We start from the raw sequence: 19749 nt of genomic DNA, 5'->3' as shown, positions 1-19749 counted from the left end.
TTCCGCTAAACATCATGTAGTCCCAGGAACAGACCTGTACGATATGATCTAGGGGCGTCACTATTGGTCAAGATAGACGTCAATCTTCATACGTCATTTAGATTTCTCTATTGTATGTAGTTCATGTTGATGTATGATTGACACTGTGGGGTTGACGTTAATTAGGCTTGAAACGTCAGAGGTCACAATGTTAGAAAAGTTAGTGCAGGTGACTGGTTTTGTTAAAAACAAATTATCTCTGCCAATTAAAGACGCAACGTTGTTCTGACAGCATTTTGGTTGCTTGGCTGGTCCCTTGTTTGTTTGTTTGTTTGGTCGGTCGCTGGGTTGTTTGGTTTGTTCGGTCGCTTGGTTTGTTTGTTTGTTTGGTTGGTTGGTTGACTGGTCGCTTGGTTGTTTGTTGGTTGCTTTGTTTGTTTGTTTGGCAATTCTATACTCAACATAACAATCAACTCTGAGACTGTATCAAGTATATGGTTGAACCGGTTTACTTGGACCATCTCAAAAGTACATAATCTATTATAACTATATAATATAAGGGACATTTGTATTGCCGGCTTAGCGCCATGACTTTATTACACACAGTTAAAATATGTGAAGAACAGTTATCAGCATTGACAAGATATTCTACTTCACGTATATGTTTAGCCTAAACGTAGCAATACAAATGCATGTAGAACGAAAACAAATACCCAATTACTGTCTATATCTTATACAAGCATCTTATTACCAACTTATTAACTATAGATACAGAACTAATATATTTTTCTGTTACATTTGAATCACAACAATATTGAACTATAACCCATACGTAAACCTTTTTTCCAGACCAAAAATTGATATTAAAATATCGCAATGCAATTAATTATTAACTACATGCAATTTAAAGAAACAGTACAAAGCTATTGGAAACAACTCTGTATTACATGTTACCCGTTCAGGACCTTTATACGACTATGCAGCCACTCTCTCATTGGTCGAACTGCTAATTACCAAGCCATCATTGGTTAACTGCTAATTGTGATGGACAGTCATACATTTGTATATTGATGATTTCCTACACCGTCAGTACAAAGCCATGCTCCATTAGTAACTAGGGATGATAGACGCTGTATGATTCCACTCAGTCACGACTAACTGTCCGTCTGGTCCAACGGCGATGCCGTCCGGCCGTCCCGTACTGTCCGTGACGTGGCGGAGAAACTTCCCCTGGTTGCTGAACATCTCCAGCCGCTTGTTCCCGAAGTCGGCCACGATGATGTTCCCCGCACCGTCCACGCAGATGCCGCGGGGGTCCTTCAGCTGACCGACGCCGCTCCCGTACCCTCCGAACTTAAAGAGGAATGTTCCGTCCTGGTCGAAGGCGTAAACAGAGTGCGTGCCATAGTCCGAGACGAGGATGTTGTCGTCCTTGTCCAAGCTGACGAACATGGGAGCCACCATGCCTTGGTTCAGACCGACCCTCCGTAGTTGCCAGCCGTCCGGCCGGAAAACTCTCACCTACAGCAACATGACGAGGAAATACTGAGTGAGTTTTACTTTTACTTTGCTTTTACATTCAACAAATTCTAATACAGGGTATTTTCGACCTTCTTTACACTATTTTTTAACAAGAAGATTTTCATAATTTATCTATTACGACCCATCTTGTCATGGCTATCACTATTCATCTCGTATTTTGTATGTAAAGTTATTGCTGCTTCTGTATTCCTTTCAACTGTATTGTTTTCAAACTTGTATGCATGTTCCTACGGAAAGGACTTTTATAATTCTTTTTGCCCAATCCTCATTACTAGCTAGTACCTTCGCCAAGAAGGTTGTGTTTTAGTAGCGTTTTTTTGTGTGTATGTATGTGTGTGTGTGTGCGTATGTGTGTGCGTGTGTACGTGTGTTTGTTTGTTTGTAGAAATGTGAATTAGATAACACTCACTTCGCCGCGAGTTCCAAACGTCTTGTCCGTCAGGGTGACGATGACGTGGTCGTTACGCGGGTTGACGGTAATCCCGCGGAATCTCACGGTGTCCGGCAGGTCAAACTTCCCCAGCGGCTCGCCCTCCATGGTGTACGGGATCACGAACTCCGTCGACCAGTCGCTGCCCACTATCCACATCAGGTCGTTCCCGTCTATGGCGATATCGTCCGGCCGCATGGTCAGGGTCTCTTGTCCGGGTACCGTGGTCGGGATTTCGCGGAGGGTTTCGCCTTTCATGTTGTGGACTTGGATTCGCCTGTTGTCCCGATCTGCCACGAAGATTTCGTTCTTTGATGACACAGCGACCCCCTCGCGGCCGGTTGAACTTTCCCAGCTCCGACCCTTTCCCGCCAAACGTGATTCTGTCCAGATGACGTATTTCCTCCACTTTGACGACTTCTTCGCTAGGGGTCGCTTCTGCCTTTCCTTGCTGTGCGCCTTTAGACTTTGCAGCCAGGGCCTTCTTTAGGTTTTCTGCGATGTTAAATTTGGCTTTCAACTCCCTGTCGTCTTTCATCATTTCGACTATTGCGCTCCTCGTCTTGCTTTTGCTCTCTGTCTTTCCTGATGGCTTTTCTCCTTTTCCGGCTTCACTATCTTCTCTCTTCTCTGGAGGCATCGCTGCAATATCGGCATTGTCTGCGAAGTCAGTCTGAATCCCACGACTGACCGTCTTTTGCTGCTTTTTGGCTCCACTGTCACCCATCGTCGTATTTGCCTGCCCTTGTTTTGTTGAAACGTTATCATCAACTCCACCAGACTGGCTTAAATCCGCCTGTGTCTTGTCTTCCTCTGTATTGACTCCTATTTCTACTGAACGCACGGTTGTTTGTGGAGTGTCTGCCTTCTGTCGATGTCCTGACTCTTCCACCACGTCTGTCCCTATATTTGCCCTTTCTTTGATTTCTCCGCGTACCTGGTCTAACTCTCCCAGTAGCGTCGCAATAGTCGCGTTAGCTTCGAGTAGCCTGTTTTCTAAGTCGTCTGGTTTAGGGGAGGCACTCCCCTTTTTACGCTTCGTATCATCGGAGCCTTCCAGGACAAGACTGCGTTTTTCTTGTGGCGGAGTTAAGGGACTTAACAGGACGCCCTCGTCTTCTGTAATTTCCGATTCCACAGAAGCGCGGCTTTTGTCGAGTCCTTTATCCTCGTACCTCTGTGCGGGGAATTTTCCTACAGGGCTCGGCACATCTTCTAACTCCAGACTGTCCGAATCCGATGGAGCCTTGGTTTTCTCCTGCTCATCAGTCTGCTGCTGTACCGTCGAGTTCTTGTTTTCTAGGCCTTCTGACAACGGTAGTACCTGGCTCTTGTGTTCCTTCGCTTGGTACCGGACCTGGGCCATCTCTGGGAAGATTGAGACATCCTCGTCTTCCGATGGAACGTCCTGGAACTCAGAACTTTCCGACTCCGAGGTATTGAAGTACTGAAGAGGTGTTTCATCATCCTGATCTGTTGATCCCTCTGACAATGGTAGTTCCTGGTCCTCTGGATCGAACAGTGCCACCTTGGTTATGTCGTCATCTTTAGTTTATACTGCTGCATTGTGAGCTGTTCTACAATAGATAAGTCATCCTGTGACTTTGGAGCTTCAGACGACAGTGGGTTTGGCTTTCCTCACGCTGTTTTGCAAGGGGCGAGGCGTCCCGGATGTCTGTGTCTTCAGACAACAGTGCTCCCTGGTTTGTCATGTCTTCCTGGGCTTCGTACGGCGACAAAATGGGCTGTTCTAGGAGGGATGAATCCTCCTGGCTTCCAGACATAGGTTGTTTCTTCCTTGTATCGTGTTCTTTGTCTTGGTGTTGTTGTGACTGTTTGGGGAGAGTCGTTGAGTCTTCTTGGTCTGTTGAACTATCGGACTGGCTCGATTCGTTCTCTTCATCGTGTAACGGTACGTCCTGGAAATCTGAACTGTCCGACTCAGATGAAACATCGCCTTTTTCTTTCTCATCGGTCTGGTCCTGTCGTACCGTGGCCTGCTTTGGATAAGGTGGAAAGTCCTGGACCTCCTGACTTTCACCCAGAGGCAGTGCGTGGCTTGAATCTTGTTCTTTACATTCTTGCTGCTGTATGGAAGTGCTGTCTGGAGTTGATGAGACCTTTTCGTCTCGCGAACTATCGGACTGGCTTGCTTCATCCTCTTCCTTCTCAGGCTTCTGTAACTGTACGTCCTGGAATTCTGAACTGTCTGCCTCAAATAGAACATCGCTCTTTTTCTTCTCGTAGACCTGTTGTACCACGGGCTGCTTTGGGAGGGGTACAGCTTCCTGCTCCTCCGTACTTTCAGGCAGAGGTAGTGCCTGGCTTGTGTCAGGTTCTTTACCTTCGTGCTGCTGTATGGAAGTGATGTATGGAGTTGATGAGGCCTCCTCGTCTCGCGAACTATCGGACTGGCTTCCTTCATCCTCGTCCTTCTGTAACTGTACTACGTCCTGGAACTCTGAACTGTCTGCCTCAAATAGAACATCGCTCGTTTTCTTCTCGTAGATCTGGTCCTGTTGTACCACGGGCTGCTTTGGGAGGGCTACAGCTTCCTGCTCCTCCGTACCTTCAGGCAAAGGTAGTGCCTGGCTTGTGTCAGGCTCTTTACCATGCTCTTGCTGTATGGTGAGAGTCGGTGAGACGTCCTGGTCTGTTGAGCTATCAGACTGGCTTGATTCATCCTCCTCATCCTGTAACGGCACGTCTTGGAATTCTGAGTCTGATTCTGAACTGTCCGACTCCGATAGAACATTGCTTTTCTCCTCGTCGTTCTGGTCCTGCTGTGTCAAAGGCTGCTTTTGCAGGTGTAAAACATCCTGGTTCTCCAGTCTTTCAGACGACGGTAGTGCCTCTCTTGTGTCGGGCTCTTTATCTTTGTGCTGCTGTGACTTTGTTGGTAGAGTCGACGAGGCTTGTAATTCCGAACTGTCCGAAATATTACTTTTCTCCTTCTCGTAGGTCTGAACTACGGGCTGTTGTTGTGTAGATGAAACTTCCTTGTCCTCTGGACTTTCGGAAAGCAACAATACCTGCCCTAGTTCCTGCCCTTCATCCTGGTGCTGCTGAACAGCAGACGGTTCTACGATGCCGATGGTGGTGACATCCCGGTCCTCCGGACCCCCAGACAAAAGTTGAACCGGACTAGTTTCGTTTTGGTCAGCCTGGTCTTCCTTCACCATGGACTCTTCTTGGATGGTCTGTGCCTTCTTGCCCTCTGGGACGTCAGATAGCAGTATACCCTGGTTCATGTCATTAGCAGGTTCTTGGGTCTTCATCTGATCAGACGAGTCTTCTTCGTGATCCTTGATACGTTCTTCGTTGCCCTCGTAGTACTCCAAACTGTCCGACCATTGCAGAGCCTGACTGTTGTCTTGGTCTTCAGTCTGATTCTTCACTGACAGAGACTGTTGTGTGCGATCTTCTTCAAACTGCTCCAGAGACTGTTTAGAGTCCTGTGGAACGTCTTGGTGTTCCACACTGTCAGACCACTGCATGAATTTAACTTCATTTTCCTCCTCAGCCTGTTTCTGTTCTAGTCTTGACCCGCCGGGCTCCTGTTGGAGAATGTCTAGGTATTCTGGGGTATCAAACCACAACAGGCTCTCGTCATAGTCTTCATCTTGGTCTGGATCCACTGCGTTTTGTGTTTGATCGTTTTTCTCGTGTTCACTCCCGTGTCCATGTTGTGATGGGAATGAAGACTCTTCTGTCGGGTCGAGTGGAGAATCTTGGAAATCGGTGCTTGCTTGTTTCTGTGTTTCATCGTCGTTCTTGCACTCCTGTTGTATTGTAGACTTTCCTGTGTTAACTAAGGGGTCAAAAGACTCAAGGAGGTCCGAGGATTGCAGGACTTGGTGTTCGCTGTGCTCCTTCGTCTCCGTTGAGGATTCTTCTGGGTCGGTTGGAGGTTCTACAAAAGTAGTGCTCACTTGTGGTTTATCGTCCTTCTTGTTATACTGTTTTCCTGTGGTATCTAAAGGGTCGAAAAACTCAAGAACGTCCGGCGATTGTAGCCCTCGCCCTTCGTTGTGCTCTTCTGGGTCTTCAGGGTCGAAAAGAGCGTCCTGGAACTCTGGTGTCGTAGATCTAATTCTTTGTGGCTGTTCGTGTTCTTGGTGCTCATCCTCCGATTTCACTGTGGATTGCCCTGTGTTATCTAAGGGGTCGAAAGACTCAAGAATGTCCAGAATGTCTTCGCTGTGCTCGTTACTCTGTTTATTCTGTGGTACCGAAGATTCTTCCGGGTCGGATAAAACGTCTTGGTATTCTGGACTCCTCTGTCTTTGTGTTTCGTTCTCTTTCTTGTCCTCATCTTCCTGTGCTACATATGGGTCAAAAGACTCAAGAATGTCCGACTGTAGGACCTGTCCCCTGAGTTCTTCAGTCTGTGTGTTCTCCACTGGAGATTCTTCTGTGTTGTGAACGTCTTGGCTTTCCGGAGTCGCCGCTTGTTGTAACTGATCTTTGTTGTTGTCTTCCTCCTCTTGTTCTTGTTGTTGTACTGTTGACGGTTCTGCGTTCTCTGTCGTGTTGTCAGACTCAGTACCCAAAGGTTGTAGGGCCTGATTCTCGTCGAGTTTATTCTCAACTGGAGATTCTTCTGTTTCGAGTAGAGCGCTTTGGTCGTGCAGGGTCGCTGCCTGTTTTAATTGATCTTTGTTGTCTCCATTCTCTTGTTCTTGTACTGTTGGCGGTTCTATGTTCTCTGTCGTGTTGTCAGACTCAGTACCCAAATGTTGTAGGACCTGGCTCTCACCCTGTATATTCTGAACTGACGATTCTTCTGTTTCAAGGGTCACTGCTAGTTGTAACTGATCTTTAACGTTGTTTTCGTCCTCTTGTTCCTGTTGTTGTACTGTGGACGGTTCTGTTTTCTCTATAATGTTGTCAGAATCAGTGCATTGGCTCTCGACCTGTAAATTTTCAACTGAAGATTTTTCTGGTTTAGGTAGAACGTCTGGTCCCTTGTCTTCGGGCACTATTGACGATACCTCGCTGAGCTGTAAAGACTGGTCTTTCGACACAGCGGAATGACCTTGGTGGGCCACCTGGGTTTTGGAACTCTCAGTTGTACGTTTACGACCAAAGGAGAACTTGAATGTTGATCGGAACGTACCGTCACTCGTCTTTTCGGTCTTTTCGTCGCTTCTGTTCTTGCCTCCTCCTGTCGTCTGTTGACCTGATTCTGACATCCTGAAACCGCAAAACATCTCCCATTTACAAATGACTGATCTCCAAAATATGACCTGTAATTGACTATTCAATCACAGTTGACCTGGAATTACAGAGCCAAAGACGGTACCAGTACTAGTAACCAATATTCATCTCAGTTGTACATGTATGCCTCATTCTAACTAATAGTATACCCATTGACATACGTCCGTTTAAAATTAACGTAAATGTGGTAGTACATATAAAAATAGTTGTGTCCCTCTTTGAAAACCAAATACCAAGTAAAGGGTACTGGTATGGTGCATTGAACCGGAATAAAATCGCCTCTAGATTTTAACTTGGTTGCAACAAAAAAAAACAACACAGAGAACGCAATACTGTCTACATACAAAATGTAGTTCACTCACTTCGTGCACTTACCTTCACAGTACGTCGAAATTAAACATGGATCATGCGACACTTCTTACTCTAGTTCTTTGATGATATATAAATATCAGGTCAGTTAGAAAATCGAGCGATCCCGATTCGCAAAGTTGACGCCATGATGACCTCAACTCAGGGACTTCGTCAGAGCAATGTGAGTCGTATAGTCTATACCTTGAGGAAAGCACGTTACAGCTCACAGTCTTAACACCTTTACCACTTAATCAGATCAGTCAAAAGATAATTAACCAACAATCTACGGCTGTCTAAAGACAGGGGCGACCCGTGGCAAGACACGTCAACACGGTGAGGGTAGAGCAAACCAGTTTAACAAGTACGCCCCCCTATGACGTCGTCCGTTGACGCACCATCCAATACGGTGGCTTGTATGTGATGTGTGCGTTCCAGGTGTCCCATTGAACTATAATTATGACAGACCTTTAAGCGTTTTGTACGAGTACATTCGTGCCTCGAAGGTTTACAGGTCGTCCACCTTTTAGGCTCTGCTTTCGTCTGAAAGCTACGGAATTATGAATAAGTGTGTCTAGGTGCCTGTGAGTCTGTCCGTCTGTGAATAGCATAACTTGAAAAGGAGTTGCAAAGACCTCAAAAAAATTTTGGGCTCCCTAGAGGCTTGATATGATACCGCATCTATAGTGAAGTTCCAGTTTTGATATCTCGTGTTCTGGACAAATACTATAATTGTTCTTGAGTTACATGTACCTCTGTCAACTTTGGCCGATGTGGAGGGAAACAGGGCACATCTTCATCAGGCTTAATCTCGTCAGGACGATGAAACAACTGGCAGTAACCGGCAGACCGCCACAAGCGGAACCGAGGCAACGGCAGCTGAGACTGGTTCTACTACAGAAATACCCGTGACGACTTTGCCCGATGTGGAAGAAAACAGGGCACCCCTTTATGAGACTGAACCTCGCCAGGACAATGAAGCAACCACCACTGCCAGTATCCCGCAGTCCACCGCAAGTGGAACCGCGACAAGGGCAGCTGGACAGGATCTGTCACAGAAATACGTACATGACAACATTGAAAGATGTGGAAGAAAACAGCCTTCATCTGGCTGAACCTCTTCAGGACAATAACTCAGCTGACAGTAACCCGCAGACAACCGTAGGTGGAGCTGAGGTAACGGCAGCTGCCCTGCTACAGAAATACCCGTGACAACTTTGCCCGATGTGGAAGAAAACAGGGCACGCTTTCGTCTGGCTGAACCTCGTCAGGACAATGAGGCAACTGCCAGTAACCGGAAGACAACTGCAGGTGGAGCTAGGGGAACGGCAGCTGGGTCTGGTTCTGCTACAGAACTACCCATGACAACATTGACTGATGTGGAGGAAAACACTGCAGGTGGAGATGAAAAGACGACAAGTTTCTAGTTGGGCCAACAAACGACGGCAAAAACTTACAAGTATTCGGAGAAACCATACCTCCATGAAACCATGATGTCACGACATTTTAGGGAAAACAAATATAAAAGCAACAAATCTCTACCAGATGAAGGGATTAACGACTGTCTCCCTCTGGGACAGCATCCAATCAAATCCTTTATAACCTATCCTAAGAGCCATGCGGAAACAAAGACACATACACGGACAGACACATAGACACACACACACACACACAGACATACCAAAAACAATACCTACATTTTTCATGGAGGTAACAATATGCGGCTACAGTCTTAAAGATAACTGCACTAGGAATTGTCCATTCTAACCATGACAAGCTCAACAATCAGAGCAATTCTTAAGTATTTTAAAATCAGTTTTGAAAGCAGCCAGGTTCATGCTTGTTACTCCTCCTAAGAGGCTTACTTTTGCGCTTGACTAGATACTAATATTGTTGGCAGTACAAAAACTGGCATCTGTTTTCTCATAATAATAAAAAACGCGCATTGGGGTATCGTTAAAATCTCACTTTAAGAACTTCATCAAGATTTTTTTTATCAACGTTGCTAGATTGCCTCAAGCTTTGAATAATGCACCATGGAGTGTAAAGCAATCAGGTAAGGAAGACTCACTGTAAAACATGGCACTGTTTATATGCCACTACAAAAGATAGCACAAAACTCCACACAATGTTTCATGTAAACAACAGAAGTTTATTAGATGCAGGGTTGGACAAGTCCCATTGCCCACTTGCCCAGGGCAAGTAAAAGTACTGTTCGGGCAAGTAAATATCCCCCTGCACTTGCCCGATTGGGCAAGTAAATTTTAGGATGCAAAGTATAGCCCCTGCATTATTTCGATCAAGTTTCAAACAATTTTGATGAATAAAGCATCCAATAAATAAACTCTTCTATAATAAAATAATTTCCTTTCTGCTAGTAAAATGAATAGAAATGCGTCATATTTTGGGCAAGTGAAATGTTGGTTCGGGCAAGTGAAAATGACCAGGTACTTGCCCGGTAGGGCAAGTGGATTTTTGAAAACTTGTCCAACCCTGAGATGTAACAATAGTTACTACTTGGAAAAAGTATCTTCACATGCATCATATGCAATAATGCAAATGTTTACTTTTATAAAACAGATCATTCATAGTTTTGGAAAGAAGATTTTTACTTCTGTCATTATGTCCTAAAGTGCAAGAACGTTTTGTAGACTTTGTATTCAAGACAGAGGACCCACTTTTTACAAGGAATTTTACGTAATATGCTATACATTTTAGTTGTACATGCATCAATCAAAGATCTTTTTGAGGTAATATATACAGAGTAGCTAGAATATAAGATAGAGAGAGGGAGGGAGAGAGAGAGAGGGAGAAACAGAGAGGGAGAGTGAGGGAGAGAGGGAAAGAGAGAGGGAGACAGAGAGGGGAGAGAGAGAGAGAGAGAGAAAGGGAGAAAGAGAGTGTGCAATCATAACGTAAAATTCATTTTGCCCTTGGAAAATATCTACTGACGCACAAGAATTAAGAGACTGTACGTGTGTTAGATAGGAATTTATCAGATACTCCAATAATGATATCTACATAGTGCTGTATAGTAGTGTACCAGCATGTCATCTCGAAGTGAAAGACTGTGGTTGTTGAAACAAGGGGGTTAAAAAAGTTTTCTACGAGAGAGAGTGAGAGAGAGGGGAGAGAGGGAGAGCTTGACAAACAACGTAAAAGTCAATGATTGTAGATTCATAGACATTTCTGTTTTCAATAAATTATATACATTTAGTTTATTTCTTTTCTTCATACCTACTAAGTACAAATTACTCCGACAAGGATTCTGAATGGGCTTAAGTTGTACATTGTCCATCTAAAAATAGCAGTTCTGTAGATGTTGGGAGTTGGGACAAGGGCAGTGGCTTCAGCACTTTGGTCACAGTAACCTTCCCTCTGTAGTACAGCAACTACCATAGCATTGGAGTCATCAGTGTGGTTGAGCACTTTCACTGCATTTTTTACAAGAGAATTCTCTGTCAGAAATACTGTCAGACTGGTGGAGGGTCAGTGCCGGTAGACATCACAAATACTTGCACAGATCCAATTTTACCTGTACTAACCTGAATACGCAGCCAGGTGGTCTTTCAAGCCCTGAAAGTGCCAGTATGTGTAACCCTCTCACAAAACAAATTGAAATGGATACTGTCAGTTAACACAGAGCTCTCAACACTGTTGCACTGGTGATTTAATGCTGTATTTTATTTGTCAGTTCTTACCATCCAGAATGAAAACAAAATTAGACAAAAGTTTTTATTGTCCACAACATGTAGGAGAAAGTATATATAAAACCTCATAAATGTCAATACAGTATACTGACCTCAGCTGACACAATGTACAGGTGGGCATGTTGGGAACTCAGGGGTCAGTCAGCACCAGGCAGCTGGCTGTGGTGTCCACTCCCTCAGGAAGTAGATCCCTACTGTACCTGTATATGGAAAGAGCAAAACTATCTTAATCAAAACAATATTGTGAACTACAGAACGTGGGGTAAAACTACTTAAAAACAACAGATTCATCAAACATGTAGGTTTGTTACATGTACCCCACTCAAAATGGGTGACAGGTACCCTATAGAGTATGTGTACCAGAACAGGTGTGTATCTAGTATTAGGTACATTTATCAAAATTAGTTTGTGCAAATACTCCATTCTGGAAGTACAGCAAATGTCAATTTGCACATCTTATTTAGAATTGTGTATCAATTTCTTTCTCATAAATGTCCCTTTGAGGCACCTGGACTACAGCATGCCTATGGCATAACAAACTGATATTATATTGTAACTCACAACAGCTCCTCCAGTGTAGTGTGTTCCTCAGCAGCCTGCATCACAGCCTGGAACCCTGCAGGCTCCATGGAGATGTTCCCCAGGTCAAGCCGCTCCAGGGCAGGGAGTCTTGATAGAGCCTCAGCCAGATCCATGGCAGCGGTGTCAGACATGTACGGGTGTGCAGGTGTGTCCGCCTCCTCCTCCTCGTCATCATCCTCCTCCTCCTCCTCATCATCATCATCATCAGGTGTGTACTCAATGGCACCAGACATGTCCAGATAGGTCAGTGCCGGCAATGTGCTGATGAGCTGTGCCACGCTCCCCAGTCCGGCTCCTGTTACTTCCTCATTCCCCCCAATGTACAGCTCCTGTAGTCTGCTGTCATAGTGAGGGGCTGTAGTCAGACCTCTGTCACCAGGTGGGTTTTGCTCCTTATCCACACTGCTGGGCTGACAGAGTGTTTGCACCAGTGAGGCAATCCCCCAGTCCCCTATGCGATTGAAGCTCACATCCAACACCTGTAATTGCACTAGGTGAGGCAGAGCTTTGATCAGGGATGATATTCCCCTGTCACTAATACGTGTCCTACTGAGAAGCAACACCTTCAAGGCTGTGAGGTAGGGGAGGATGGCAGCCAGGCATTCTAGTCCAGAGTCTAATATGTCATTTTGACTTATGTCCAGTTTGATCAGTCTAGTTAACTTACACAGTGCAGGGACCAGTGTGCGAAAGCCTGTGGGGAAGATACGAGTCCGAGTCAGGCCCAACACCTGCAGGGCAGTGAAGGTGCAGAGAATGTCGGTGAGAGATTCCAGCCAAGTGTCACTTCTTATACAGTTGTCACCACATATGTCCAGTTCTTTCAGTCCCACTAGGTGGCGCATGTAGGGAGCTAGAGATGACATACCCACAGCTAGTGCTGTCATTTCAACTAATCTTAGACGGAGTACAGCCAGGTGTGGAACACTAGACAGCCAAATGTGTAGGAGTTCCAACCCACCATCACCAAAGTCAATGTTCAAAGTCAAATCCAGCTCCTCTAACAGAGACATGTGTCTGAGCCCCTGCACAAGTGGCTGGAGTGTTGATGTGGTTAGTTTTGAGCGTGACAGATCCAGTGCCCTCAAACAAGGAACATTCTTCAGAACTGTAACCATTCTGGCTGTCTGATCTGAGTTACACAGTCCTGATAGTCCCAAGTCAAATCTAAGTCCAGGGAGTGAAGTTGTAAAACACTGCTGTAGGTACTGAACTGGGTCTCTGCTGTCAGTGCCTCCATGGATCCTAAGCATGAGCCTGTCTGGCAGGTTTGCTGAATGGAGATTCTGTATGTAATACTTAAGAGCTGTGGCTTCTTTCCTGTTAATGGAGCTGTTCAGCACGACAACTGGCAGGGCTTTACTGAAACCCTGAAGCACTTCTGGTTCTTGTCTCTCACTAAGGATGTTCAGGCACAAGTGTACAAATTCTTCATAAGTATCACAGGACTTTTGCATGTTTCCATTCATTGGCACGTTTGATATTTCAAACTGTTCTGGTTGCAAGTGTGTAAACTCTCTTCTGCTGAGCTTGCATAGTCCCTCCATCACTGCTTGTGCTGCCTGTGAGTCACAGCCACATGTGAACTGAAGCAGGTTACCGAGTTCAAGAGCCTTGCTTATGGAGGTGAGCTGCAGTAGTTCAACAATGTCTTGGCTTGCTTGAGCATGAGTGACATATCGTCCGGCCAGGAACTCTTGCATCGTCTTGTGTGAAAAGTTCAACTGTTTCCTAGGATGCAATCTAGAGGAAGAAACCTCCAAGGAGACCACACCAAGCTTTAAGAGTGACTGCCAATTCAAATTTTCTCTCTCTGCTAGTGTAACATCAAGCAGGGTCTCATTTCTCAGCAGTGCCTCTTGTGCAAGCTTACCAAGCTGGAGCAAAGACTCAGCAACCTCTGTAGGCAGCCCTTCTGTTGGCATGTCCACTCCTTCCCGCTCACAGTACTTTCTGACCAGAGATGTCAGCAATTTGTCATATAGCCCCACCCTTGTTGCAGTTGACACCATCTCTTGGTTCTCCTCCCACAGCAGACACAGCAACATCAAGAACATTGGAGTTTTGATTAAGTTACTTTCGATTTCGTCATCTTTCAGCACTAGAGCACTTCTTGTATTCTCCTTCTCATGACTGGAATTAGCTAAATCATCACTAAGTGTATTATCATCATCGCCACTGTTGATATCATCATCATCACTGTCAATACTATCATCACTGTCATCATCATCAGTGAAATACTGTTTGATGAAATCATCTGCAAGCTCAGGATGTTCTGTGATTGAGAAATATTTCCTCACATGTTTCTCCACATGCTCGGGGGAGAAGCCCATGATGCACACGCGACAGTCTGGCCGGGTGTGCTGCTGCACTCCTGCTGAGGGTCGGGAGGTGATCACAATCGTGCTGTTGGGGTACAGCTTGCCAGACAGCAGTTTGGGAATGGCCTGCCCGGCTGCTTTGGCCTCAGGCCGCAGCTCATCATACCCATCCAGGAGGAAGAGCACACGGGACTCGTTGCTCTGTAGGATTTTTCTAATAGATTGTGCATCAATACCTTCAGTTGTTTCAGGACCATACTGGTCACACACTATCTCCTCTATGGTCTCCTCCTCTCTTACCTCCCGGAGTGGGATCAACAGGACGATGTTGTGCCGTCTGCCCAGTTCTGTTTTCTGTGAGACGGCATCTAGGGCTTCTTTGGACAGAAATGTTGTCTTCCCCCCTCCTGCTTCACCCTCAATCAGAATGCATCTTGGTACTGTGGACAGTCCTGTGATATTTTGCTCGAATAAGTTGTCTAATGACTTCAGTTCTTTCCTTTGTTCTTCTTGCCCTGATAATATCTGGCGATATTCTTTACGCCTGGGCATTTTGATTTGTCTTTCTTTTGTTTGTTTCAAGTCTAACTGAGTGAAAATGTCACTGAGGCTAAGTGTGAAGTCATCATTCCAGATCAGAGGCTTAAAGTGAGTCAGTTTCAACTCATAGTACTTCTTCACAGACCTCTGAAACAAATCTGGAACAGAAAAGACACTGTTGTAGGACTGGAAACTCAAGCAGAGGCTAAATCTTGTCGGCTTGTACTTGTGCTTCTGGTTGATACAGGTTTAGGGACTGTACAATATTTACCAAGGTTGAGGGGCTGGTGCAGATAGGGTCTGGTTAAAAATGTTTTGATGGCCCTCCCCTCCCAGCAAGTAATTTTCTTTCTCAATGCTCACCAATCCCCCTTGAACTCGAAGCCTACCAGTGTACCACTTAGAAAGAACTTATTTTGCCCAAAGGTCTGCACATCAAACTGTACATCATAAAACCTAATATGATATCACTTCTGACTTCAAGTTTGATACCTGTCAGATTCACTGAAGAAGCCACTGTTCCTGATGCTCCAACTGGGACTAGAACTGGGAAGAGCACTTCTGGAAGTCGGCAGAAATAGATTATATAACATATTTCCTAATAATGACGAGCAAAATGTAATAGTTTGTAAGATTACTTTGTGCTTAGATTGACTCTCTAAACACCAAACATAGGGAAGATATACAGACAAGAAGATTTTAGATTTTGTGCAAAATAGAATTTTTTTTTACAGTGATTCAATTCATAAAAATTTAGACTGTTACTCCTGCCATCTTCTTTGAACATAATTGAAAGTAAGAATATTGAAAGTGATGATATTACAGAAGCAAGAAGACATTAACATGTAGTATTTTCAAGAAGAGGCCATCTAATATAAGCAACTGTGAAGTCATGTATAAAGAATTATATTGTAGTGGAACAAAAAGGGTCAACTATCAAAACTCGTAGCAGCAAAAATCCAAACAAAGAATATGAGCAATACACTTCTTACCAGGAAACTCCTTCGTTAGACCATCCACAACACTCTGAAGGTTTGCCTTGATCAGAGCCTCCATCAGGCCCTCTATGGTGGCTCTCTCTCTGTTACCCTTCAGCCATTCCTCCAACAGGTCCATACAGCAAGACTTGTCATCCCGGTTTCTCCCTTCGATGTTGTCGATGTCAGCTTGTTCAACCCCAAGATGGAGGGCCACATCTTTCCAGTCTGAGCTCACCTTTTCCTTCACGTAATAGAAGTACTTCTGAACACCTGTAAAGTAAAATAGAAAAGAAAGACACTGTTACTGATATTTGCCATCAAAATAGCACAAACAATCACTTTCCCCTGTCTATATAGATCTGTGCATTCAGTCCAGCTAGTATATATAACTGTTACTAGTGTTAGTGTTACTAAGGCTTGAAATACTAATTTCTATTTAATTACACAGTCATGATCAGGTTTCAAAATAACCTGCACCAGACAAATTTTGACTGCATGGTTACTGCACTGTATTAATGCAGGTGGTATTTTGAATCTCACAACTACAATGTAAAACAGACTACATTATACCATATATGGAATTATAGTAACTCACCTCCCACTTGGAACCCTTCCTCCCTACATGTACCAGGAGCTGGTTTCTTCTTCACAGGAAACTCTTCTCCATCCTCCCTCTTCCTCTTCAGTTGGCCTGTAGAGTGTTGTAGTGAACCTGTCTCAGAGATGAATTCACGTATCAGTAATTTGCTATCAAGAATTTCTGCAGCAGTAATATGATGTATACCATTAATTATCACAAATGATGAGTGATTATACCAATTATGTATACTATAATAATTTCCAAAACTTATACCCACATCACAATATGTAGCAAAGCAGTCATCTTTGAATCTTAATTGAATTGCAGCTTGAAAATATAAATACATGTATAATATTTCATGGTACTTGTGCTATTTGGCAGCTCATTGTATGTAAAATGAATGACACCATTTGTACATCTGTGTGGACAACTTGTGGTTTTGTTGGACTGGAAGAAATTACAATATAAATCAAATCAGCAAAGTTAAGCCATGATAAACGTGCAATGACAAGCCTTCAGTATATATAAAAGATATTGGAAGTATGATGATAGAAAATGGAAGTTTTAGAAGTATATTTTGCCGACAGATATTACCTTGATTGGAACGATTCCTCAACCCTTCATCAGTGGATGTCTCTCCGACTCTGTTTAGAGCTGCTCCACTCTTTCCCTTCTGGGCTTCAGCAACATGACCTAGACACAGTTGGACTTAAGAGATTTTGTACATAGGAAATCAATTTACCTGCCAAGAGTTTACGGAATCAGAACAGTTCAAACATGGATAGTATAATTAATAAAAACAGGCACCAGAATCGACACATTTGGGGAACAAACAAAAATTTCCTTACCTGCACCTCCACATGCCTGAAGGAACTGCTGATGAGACTCTTCCCAGTATTTGGACTCCAGGAGCTTTTGCTTGAGTTCAGACGCCCGACGGAACTCGGCTTCTGACATACGCAGAACTTTCTCAATCTGATATGCCCAACGTCCAACATCTACACAATCATCCCCCGTGATTCCAACAATAGAGTGGTGGAATTCTGGTACGACCTTAGTGACCAAGGTAGCCAGTCCTGATTGGTCAGATATGAGGACTGGCACGCCGGCTGCCATAGCCTCCAGACCAACCAGTCCGAAGGGTTCTGCACGGGAGGGCATGAGAACCAGGTGGGCCTGCTGCATGTCTCGGCAGATGTCTTCCTGGGTGCCGTGTGGGAGAAAGGTGGGGATGAGTTTTCCTGAGTTGAAGCTGGTTTGGAGGATGTCCTTACTGAACTGAAACTCCTCTTTACTGACAGTATGAATACGCAACCTGATTCTGTCCTGACTCCTTTCTACTACCTTAGACAAGGCCTTGACTGCTAAGTCAAGACCTTTCACCCTCTCAACTGTTGTCACCCTGCTGATCAACAGAACAACTTTCTCAGTTGTTTCGAAGTACTCAACTGTAGTCTTCTGTGACATGTCTGATGGTTTGGGCAGGAAGAGGTAGTGAGTTGGCCTTTTGTCTTTAGGAATTGCACGAAATGTGTTTGTAAAGTAGTCGTGTGTTCTATGCCCCACAGAGAACACAGTGTCTGCCTTCTCTGCATCTTGTCTGATCAAGTCTTCCTTCTCACCAATGCCCATGGCCTTCTCCTCTTCCTTGTACTTCTCTGTGTCTTCAGGTATAGTCTGGGTGACAAGACTGAGACTTGCTTGGGGGAGACGCTGTTCCTTGATAGTTGCGGCTGCTCTGCTGGTGACCCCTGCATGACCCACAATCCACCCTGCATCCTGTGGGAGTCTGGGATAGCGGTTGAGGTGGTCAAAGGTCAGCCAATCCAAACAAGGTTCCCTTGTGTCTCCATCATTGCAGGTTGGGAGGATGAGCTCCACTCCATCAGCCTCAGCACACTTTCTGTCCTCCTCTGTTTCTTTCAAAATGGTACTGTAAACTTTCCTACCTGCTCCTGTTAGGGTCTGGGCCACCTGTCTGCTGCTGATAGAACCGCAGTCCTCTGATGTGGCATACTGGTCACTCACCAGGAGAACTGAGCTGAACTCTGTAGTTTCACCTGAGCACCCAGCCTCCCCCTGGACTTGAGCCATGATGACTCACACAGGTGTCAGGTTTAAGAACACCTGGAACTGACAGGTGTGTGTCAGATATGTGGTGGAAACATTAGGAATAGACAGGTCGGGTGTATCAGGTCCTTATTCACATAAATGTCATCTAATGTCAAGTATCACTTACGCTTATACAAAAAAAAAAAAATGATCAGTCAACTGGTTCTTGAGTTAAAAAATGGTGTTGCCTCTGTCTCTAGAACTCTTATTCAGTTTAAACAAACATCCCTGCAATTTCCAAACAAGCTGCTAGGGGTCCCAAACTTACTAGTACGTTATTTCTTCCTTAGCACAATAGCTATCTATCCTATGTAGTCGATACCGACCATGTTATCGGTAGCAACTGTGGCTATGTCAAGATCGAATATTAAAACCTAAGTTCTGCTGCAGTACCACAACAAGCCAGCAGGATGCCCCAAATTGATGGACTGAAGGTTGGACACACACACACACACACACACACACACACACACACACACACACACACACACACACACACACACACACACACAGAGAGAGAGAGAGAGAGAAATGGACAGATGCTACCAATCATAATTATATCCTTCTTGGCGAGGGTAAAAATCTTCATTTGAAGTTTGGCATGCAAATAACCTCAATGGCTGTGATAGTACCCCATATAAATTATATATGATTATGATGAATGGTTTATTTCAACACTGTCGCAAACATAGCAGCCAGAATGGCTGAATTAATGTGTTGTGATTTGGTTTTGAGGGGAGGGGGGTGAGTACACATTCGTTTGTCAATGAATCTTTTGGCGTCATGGCCTCATCTATAAGGTATTATCTGAGAAATTCATTGGTAAGTATGTTTCTTACAAAGGAGGTTGTTCTTTCTAATTTATAAGTCCGGATCCAAGCAAAGTAAACTGTGTTAACTAAGTAAACAATCATAACGGACTAAATCTAAACTAACTCTCACTGCACTGGCAATTTAGTTTATCCTTTTTTCACACATATCTGGTGGATATTGAATCACTGATCAGTCTACAGACGGGATCTGTACTTACCTTCTTCTTAGAAGTCCCTAGAAAACTTCCATCAACTTTTCGCGCCGACTTTCGAGCTCCTTTTTCCCGCCTATCGCCATTTTGGACTTTGGAACAGTTTATTACGCGATAGGGGAGGGGGGAAATTGAAGTCAAACGTAACAAAATGGGGATATTTTGGCAAAGTAACGTTAAAATATAACGTTATATTTGTGATTAAAGAATGCAGTAGCATTCGTCTATAATTTGCAAGCTCCTTAACGGCGCAGTTACCTATTAATAAAATGCAATCTGCTTGTCAGAAAATGAACTGTTCCATGAAGTCAACTTCAGGGCAAGTTATTGGCGACGCCTTAGGGGCGGTGCCTATGATGTACTGTTGGATTGAAGTTTAAA

The 19749-nt window shown here is 44.4% G+C and overlaps 2 protein-coding genes across 2 annotated transcripts; both read right to left on the bottom strand.

The window, feature by feature from the left end:
* Positions 1 to 764: 764 nt before the first annotated feature.
* On the bottom strand, positions 765 to 7749 carry LOC109477727 (putative mediator of RNA polymerase II transcription subunit 26). Its single transcript, XM_019779072.1, is given in 5 exon segments — positions 765 to 1500; positions 1931 to 2281; positions 2283 to 3460; positions 3594 to 7147; positions 7547 to 7749. Coding segments are annotated over 4 exon segments (5496 nt in total). The 5' UTR covers position 7147; positions 7547 to 7749; the 3' UTR covers positions 765 to 1086.
* Positions 7750 to 10429: 2680 nt separating this feature from the next.
* On the bottom strand, positions 10430 to 18359 carry LOC109477793. The gene is made up of 8 exons (XM_019779184.1): positions 17081 to 18359; positions 16827 to 16925; positions 16248 to 16364; positions 15656 to 15922; positions 15165 to 15218; positions 11791 to 14830; positions 11322 to 11429; positions 10430 to 10953 (listed from the first exon to the last, which is right to left on the bottom strand). The coding sequence occupies exons 1-7, from the start codon at positions 18324 to 18326 to the stop codon at positions 11360 to 11362; spliced, it is 4893 nt and encodes a 1630-aa protein (XP_019634743.1). The 5' UTR covers positions 18327 to 18359; the 3' UTR covers positions 10430 to 10953; positions 11322 to 11359.
* Positions 18360 to 19749: the final 1390 nt, after the last annotated feature.

The sequence above is a fragment of the Branchiostoma belcheri genome, unplaced genomic scaffold, assembly GCF_001625305.1.
Source record: "Branchiostoma belcheri isolate BF01 breed outbred unplaced genomic scaffold, Haploidv18h27 scaffold41, whole genome shotgun sequence".
Taxonomy (NCBI): domain Eukaryota; kingdom Metazoa; phylum Chordata; class Leptocardii; order Amphioxiformes; family Branchiostomatidae; genus Branchiostoma; species Branchiostoma belcheri.
The sequence above is the reverse complement of the archived record's forward strand: the minus strand, read 5'-3'. Positions and strand labels throughout refer to the sequence as shown.

Bases quoted from the DNA above. Each gene is read 5' to 3' on its own strand.
- LOC109477793 (XM_019779184.1), bottom strand. From the start codon at position 18,326: ATGGCTCAAGTCCAGGGGGAGGCTGGGTGCTCAGGTGAAACTACAGAG. The intron at 16,926-17,080 runs GTAAGGAAATTT...AACTGTGTCTAG, and splicing joins TCAGGCATGTGGAGGTGCAG to GTCATGTTGCTGAAGCCCAG. The intron at 11,430-11,790 runs GTGAGTTACAAT...TTCCATATACAG, and splicing joins ACTACACTGGAGGAGCTGTT to GTACAGTAGGGATCTACTTC.